At 40.5% G+C, this 7,885-nt stretch overlaps 1 protein-coding gene across 1 annotated transcript in view; it reads right to left on the reverse strand.

Annotated features, from left to right (window-relative positions):
- Positions 1-7,253, reverse strand: part of LOC100698779 (5-hydroxytryptamine receptor 3A) — a 29,767-nt gene extending 22,514 nt beyond the window's left edge. The window contains exon 1 of the mRNA XM_025909514.1: positions 4,781-7,253. Coding sequence (XP_025765299.1) covers positions 4,781-4,790 — 10 coding nt within the window. The 5' untranslated portion in view covers positions 4,791-7,253. The remainder of the gene's footprint in view (positions 1-4,780) is intronic.
- Between the last annotated feature and the right edge of the window lie 632 nt (positions 7,254-7,885).

Here is a 7,885-nt window from a genome sequence, read left to right on the forward strand (position 1 = left end):
GAGCAGGTAGTTGTAATGCCCTCTAGTGGAAGAGAATGTAATTGTTCTGCCCGTTACTCATGCCGATGCTTAGAGCAGTCTTTGTCAAATTGTGGTACCACGCAGTGGCGGTCCTAGCCTGTTTGGTGCCCCGGGCAAACACGCCCTCTGGCGCCCCCCCCCACACACACACACACACGCGCGCTCACACACACACACGCACACACACATACAGTTAAGCCCATAATTATTCATACCCCTGGCAAATTTTGACTTAAAGTTACTTTTACTCAACTAGCAAGTTATTTTTTGACTGGAAATGACACAGGCGGCTCACAAAAGATAATAAGATGATGTACAAGACGCATCATTGTGGAAAAAAATATTTCTCAGCTTTTATTTACATTTGAGCAAAAAGTATCATGTCCAGAATTATTCATACCCTTTACAAACTGTCACAGTCTCTGGGAAAATCCAAAGTTCCATACCATTCCAAATAGTCAAAGCTGTTCTAAAGCATCCTAATTACCCTGATTAATTGGAAATAGCTGTTTTGATCAACTCAACAGGTGAAAAACAGCAGCTCTCTGCAGGTGGTCTGTGGACATTCATGGCTAAGACAAAGGAACTCAGTGAGGACCTGCAGCTGTGCATTGTGGCTGCTCACAAGTGAGGAATGGGCTACAAGGCCATATCCAAATGTTTTCAAGTTCCAGTGGCTACAGTGCAAAGTATTATTAAAAAATACAAGATGTTCCGCACTGTGGAAAATCTCAGAGGATGTTGTCGGAAGCCAAAAGTGAAACCTGTGTTGGCCAGGAGAATAGTGAGGGAGGTGAAAAAGAATCCAAGGATCACCACCAAGGCCATTCTGGTGAATCTGGACTCTGCTGGTGGCAATGTCTCAAGGCAGACAGTCCAACGGACACTGTTGGGTTCCACGGATGCAGACCCAGGAAAACGCCACTTCTCCAGGCACTTCTAAGGCATGCCAAAGCTCATTTGGCCTTTGCAAATGCTCATCTGGACAAAGAAGAAGGTTTCTGGTCTTCAGTGTTATGGTCAGATGAAACAAAAATTGAATTATTTGGTCACAATGATGTTGCCTTCATTTGGCATAAAAATGGAGAAGCCTTCAACCCAAAGAACACCATCCCCACTGTCAAACATGGTGGTGGGAACCTAATGCTTTGGGGGTGTTTTTTTAGCCAATGGACCATGGAACCTAATCACAGTAAACAGCACCATGAAAAAAGAGCAATACATGAAGATTCTCAACATCAGGCAGTCTGCAGAAAAACTTGGCCTTGGGAACCAGTGGACATTTTAGCACGACAATGACCCAAAACATACAGCAAACGTGGTGAAGAAATGGTTAGCAGACAACAACATTAACGTTTTGCAGTGGCCTAGCCAGAGTCCTGACTTGAATCCAATTGAGAATCTGTGGAGGGAGCTAAAGATCAGGGTGATGGCAAGAAGACCCTCCAACCTGAAAGATTTGGAGCTCATTGCTAAAGACGAATGGGCAAAAATGCCTGTGGAGACATGCAAAAAGCTGGTCTGCAATTATAGGAAGCGTTTGATTGCTGTAATAGCCAATAAAGGCTTTTTTTCTATTGATTATTGAGAAGGGTATGAATAATTCTGGACATGATACTTTTTGCTAAAATATAAATAAAACCTGAGAAATATTTTTTTCCACAATGATGCCTCTTGTACATCGTCTTATTATCTTTGGGGAGACACCTGTGTCATTTCTGCTCAAAAAAGAACTTGCTTGTTGAACAAAAGTAACTTTAAGTCAAAATTCGGCAGGGGTATGAATAATTATGGGCTTAACTGTATATGACCCTATATATGAAGAGAGAGAGAGTATGCATAGTATGCAAACGGCTACCAAACAGACATCATAATTAGTCATATAATGGGAACAGGACAAATCAACAATTGACACTGACTAATTAATATTATATTATTGTATATATTGTTTGGAGTTTAGTCTCTTACTGTTACTATTTTTACCATTTCTTCTTGGAGGAACTGTAACCCACATAATTTCCTTAGGGATTAAGAAAGTATTCTGATTCTTCATGTTTTAGGATACATGACCTGCCATTATCCAATGACACATCTGCTTACCTGTATCTTTTGCTCGTTTCTCCTTGTAGGAGCCATAATTAAATGTATTGAATTTTAATGATCACTGGGTTTTCATTTGTTTGGCTATGGTGATGTGTAACGAGAGTCACGTGGGACATTAAGAGGGCGTTGTCAGTCTGTCTTTCACTGGTTTGATTTTGACAGAGAGGAGGGCTGGGTAGCTGTAGTTTTTGTTGAACGCAGCACAACGAGTTTCCCCTTGTTGCATTAGAGCTGTGATGTTTTAAGAGTTTGAATCGTGAGCCGATCACATTGCTCTGTAAACTTTTCAAGCACTTTAATAAACAAGCAATTCCACCTCTCGCATTATTGCGTACAGTTGACAGCGCATCAGGCAAATAGGCAGGCTCCACCCCCAGCCTCTAGCGACTGTGGAAGTCGCTACATTCCTCTTCTTTTCTCTTTTTTTTAAACTTTAAAAACGGGTTGTGTGTGAGACTTTAAATCAACAAAATATAAAATATACATTTTAAATTGTTATTGATCCCTTTACCCCGAGTCCTAAAGTGTATATTTATTTTCTTACTCTTCTTATATTTGTTGTTTGTTTACTTGCACTGCTGTAACTGGAGCCTCGTCGTCTCGTCTCTCTATATGCTGGACTGTATGTAGCGGAGATGACAATAAAGTTTACTTTGACTTCAGCAGCGAGCAGGCGCACCGAGGGCTCTCGCGCTCACTTTTCGCCTATAGAATTTCGAAAAAACATCGGTGCAAATTATAAGTCTGTATCATGATGTCTGCTGTTTTCGTGTTGTTGGTTTGTTTTTATTTTGTTTTATTTTGCAAGTTGGTTATTAGATGTTGCTCCAGCCACCCAGAGAATCCCCCGCCGCCCCGCCCTCTCCTCCCTGTGCCGCAAGCAGCAGGCGCACCTCGCAAACGGAGGGCGCCCTTACTCCCAGCAAATGGGCGATAGAAAACCGATCGGTGCCTATGCCATTCCCAATATGCGCTGGCATGATGTCGGGGCAGCATGCATACGTGCAATTTTTTTTTTTTTGCCGATGCCCGTGATGCCGCCCCCACCACGATGCCGCCCCGGGCAACCGCCCGTGTCGCCCGTATCTAAAACCGCTACTGGTACCACGTACCGCTAGTGGTACTTGGGCTCTCTCTGGTGGTACGCGGGAAATTTCCAAATATTTTTTTAAGTTTAAATAATATGCCATTGTGGAGGTATGCAAAGACGACACGACACGAGACTCTTTTGGGAGCTTGAGTCAACCAGAAAACATCTCCCCCAGTGTGAGTCCTCTATGAACAGTAGCCTTTCCTTATCGCCTGCCGTCGCGGCCGCTACAGAGAGCTGGTGAGCTCGTTTCCCTAATCCTTAAAACTGCAAAGGCACGGCGCTGTCACGCTGATGGTAAAAACACCCCTTTTCCGCGGTACCGCGATCCCAGCCACCATCGATGAGTTGGAGGCCCCCGGAAGAATCGGGGGGGGCGCGGGAGGTGCGGTCGGTGAGTCGGGAACTATCGCCTGGATGCCGAATCTCCTAGTAGCCAGGAGACTGCGATCCACTTCTTCTGCGAGTCAGCGGTAATCCTTCGCGGCCAGCAGCGGGGGAGTTGGCGAGGCCAGCTCGCATCGGCATCTGTCGGAGGAAGACGTGAGTGAAGAGGAATCCGCTCCGTTCCTATTAAGGACAGCATGCTCTCCATGAGCTCGAGAGCGGTACCATCACCAAGGCCCGAAAGAGAGAGGAGTTTCTCGCCCTGCTCTGCATCGGAGAGGGAGTAGCGCCGCAGCAGCAGCGCCTTGAGAGCAGTGTATTTCTCTTGGATGGGGGGATCTCTGAGAAGGGTCATCACATGGCGAGTGGACAGAGGCTCCAGCGAGGCCACCACATGATGTTTTTTTCATGTCATTGGCTGAAACGCCACTAAGAGCAAACAGCTTCGACGTGCGCGAACCACGAAGGAGCGGCGTGAAGCCAAAAATCCGGCAGCTTAACTGCCAGGGCATAAATTAAAACGTACAGCTTTGCTATCATTTCCAACATAAAGGAAGACAGAAAACTAAGGAGCTTGTTCAGATTAAATAGAACAAAATACAAAGCATTAAAACATGTTTTTTTTTAAAACAACTGCCTTAATAAATGCAGAAGCAGGGTTCACCAGGATAATCCCACCTGCTGTGAATATTTATATGCAGTACAGTTGTTATTATTATCACTTGTCACATCCTGTGTCACATCCTGTTTATGACAGTTAAAATAAATAACATTTATATATGGAATAAAATTGTCTGTGTAAACTGAATGTGGTGTCAAATAGGCCGGTACTACTGTACTTTAATGTCGGTCATAAGGGTGGTACTTGAAGAACCATATATTTATAAGGTAGTACACATTGTGAAAAGTTTGAGAACCACTGGCTTAGAGTACTAATCAGGTGGAACCAGATAATGTTCCACGGCACACCTGATCATTTCTCACGGCACAACAAGTGGTTGGGAAACACTGATCTACAACACTGACTTTAGCTCATTAGCCAGCTTGCAGTCACAGCTGTGTAAAGCCCAGAGAGAAGCAGGTGGCTAATTATAGTATTTATGAATACTGCGCTTTATCCAGTGTTCTGTCAAGTCAAAGAAGAATGTACTTATATTAAAATAAACATAATTTACTTACTGTCTGTCATCTGTATGCCGAACTGATAGCTCCTATTGACATGGTGAAATTATTGTACAATGCATATGCGAATTAATGCAATGTATGCTACTCTGAGTTGTATGCTAAAATGACTGAACACAAGCCTCTCACGGCTAAAACTAGTGGTATCATAAACAATAAAATAAAATAAAAAATTGTAGTATTGGCTAGAATGGAAAGATTAAGTCATATTAAACTTAAATCATGATTATTTTCAAAAAGAGACAGCAAAATATTCCAGACTTATCTGGCAGATCCAGTTAACAAAGATATTACCAATTATTTCTAAATAAAAACACTGAGTCTTTTGAAAAACGTTATTTTAATAAAAGCTTTAATGTTTAGCACTAAAATGAAGCCTGTCAGTGCAATGGCTGGCCTCCCTCTTACTTTTGCCTCCTTTTGGACATTATGCTGAAGTAAAAACAACAACAACAAAAAAGCCTGGAGTAGAAATGAATAAGCAGCTGTCATACAGTACTCAGCCCCTTGCATCCTGCTGGAAGCAAAAATGACTCCTGTGACAAGCAGTGCAACTAGCTGATGTTGAAAACATCAAGTAGTTGTTGAAACAATGTTGTTGTTTCAACAACATTAAAATATGAAGCAGTTATAATAAAAATGACCTGGCAGATAGACATATTACCTTTAGCTGTTTACCTTTGCAGTTATCTGATTTTTACCTAAATTAATTGCCTATAAGTTTTTTATTCAGGTAGAAGCTGGTGGTTTAATAATAACAAGGTAATTCCATTGCAAGAGCTAGTATGAAAATTTTATGAGTGCGGCTTGTCTGTAAAATGAATAGACTTTTCTAGACAGGCTGGTTTTATTTCCTTTTGTTTTATCTCTCTTTCCTCTTTCTTAGGTGGAGAGATGGACTGGCTCTTTCCCATCCTTCAACTGGCCGTCACACCTACATTCCATGAATTCATCACCTTGATGTATTTAAGGATTTAAATACTAGCCTCCCTACAATCCTGAATTGAATAAGAAGAAAATGGATAAACAAATGAACTTAAATTATAGCAACTTTTGTTAGCAACTTGTTTTCATTATGAAGGTTAAATTGGAAATATGTGTGATCACAACTTGGTAGGGTGTGAACAAATGTGGCTAATGGCAGAATTGGGGGTTCAGGTATAATTTCTTTGTCATGGTAATGAATAGCCACTTGTACTGTGTCTACGTCAGCATCATGTGACAAGGCTCTAAGCAGGTAAATCTGAATGAATTCTAATTCTAACTCTGTTTATCTTACAGATGGAATATATGTCATGATATATGATGGTGTGATTAAGAAACCATGAAAAACACATGCAAACAGAACATATTATGGGCTCACCACTGTGCTGGATAGTGTTAAATTCCGTTCTTTTGAATTCTTTTGGCGACAGGGGTACGTCTTCGCAGAGACCAAGATGTACCCCAGTTCTGAAAGCCTTGCCAGGCAAAATACATATTTATAGTTCTGCTATACGTCACACACATAGTTTTTATTTCGTAACAATAGACTTGGTGGGCAGGTTGCACCTCTGAATGTGGACCTCTATCCTTAGCATCCTCTTTTGTCACACCAACCCTCTTCATGTCCTACTACAGTACATCCATGAACCTCATGAGATTTTGCTCTTTTTAAGAAATTTTTTAATGTCCATCTGTCTCTCTCTCTTTTGAAACACAGATCTTACTTTTAACAGGGCCGTCCTACTGTCTTAGCTCTCTAATGCTCAGCATAATGTAAGAACGCTGGCACCTGGACCAAACCAAATCATGAAACAAGGAGGATGTGGCGTGCAGGATCAGAGACTGACTGTATTTTATTCTTTGTTGCAAAAAACAAAACTAATGTTAGGAAACAAACATCCTTACAAGTACCTTTTAAAGGTAAATAGGTCATTATTTTTGGCGCCAATCATTTCTCAGCTCATCACATCTGGAGCAGCTTATTTTAAATTAATGATCTGCATTCCATTATTCCTTTTTTAAAATGTCTCATCTCTCCAGTGTGTAAAATCAGTAAAAGCTGTCGCATTTGAAAATGTTTGCCTTTTATCATAAAACCATACATTCATTAAAGATTTGGAAAACTGTCCTGCATTTTTTTCTGTCTGAGATGCATCTCCTGCATCTCCTCTGCCCTCCAACCCACAGCATTAGAGACTGTGTATTTCTAGTTTAGTTTTTTTCCGCATCACATGTCCTATGAGTGAGTCCATCATTCTATTAGTATATGATAGAACGATCAGGCTACCATAGACTCAGCGGACACTCACTCACTCCATGATATTGTCACTTTCCAAGGAGAGCAGCCGGGAAAACATGAACGTTTTCTTCGTCACCTCGATTCAAACCAGGATGTACTGCTACGAAAGGTAGTTAAGTTTGGAGGAATTATGCAATTTGTGTGTTTAAAAACATGCCTTTACCTGCAGCACCTCATTTCATTGAAATTTACACTCTAATTACTCTAAATCTGTTGGTTGTGCCACACACACACAAAAATATACAATGAAAGGAGCAGCAAGATGTTTCTAACATTTACTGCAATGTTCTAGTAGGATGCAGATGTAAATGAAGGATATACAGCACACACAAGTACATTACTTCATATTGCCACATATTTATGTTTAATTGTTTATTAAAAGGCTAAACTTCCAGTACAGTATACTTTAAACATATTCATTATGTATTTAAAAGAACATCAACATTGTGTATATTTCTTATCAAGTGAATATTATCATATCCTTTTATTATATCCTTAAGATAAGTATATTAAACATACTACTGCAAACAGACTCATAATTAAGGACTATGGGATACATGTATACAAGTACATAAAACATGCAAAGACACTGCTCAAGGAAAGTTTGGCCAAAGCCAGTATGAAAACACCTATGATTCGTTTTGAACAGAACCTTTTTATATGACTGATGTGTAATTGTTACGTATACGTATTTGTATACGTATTGTAGAATTATAGGAATTATTTTAGGGTTACTGTTCATAACCATCATCTTTATCATTGCATTAATTATCATTTCAGCATTTATTGGAGTTGTTGGCATTATGTTATAATTTGTA

This window comes from Oreochromis niloticus, linkage group LG8, assembly GCF_001858045.2.
Source record: "Oreochromis niloticus isolate F11D_XX linkage group LG8, O_niloticus_UMD_NMBU, whole genome shotgun sequence".
Classification (NCBI taxonomy): domain Eukaryota; kingdom Metazoa; phylum Chordata; class Actinopteri; order Cichliformes; family Cichlidae; genus Oreochromis; species Oreochromis niloticus.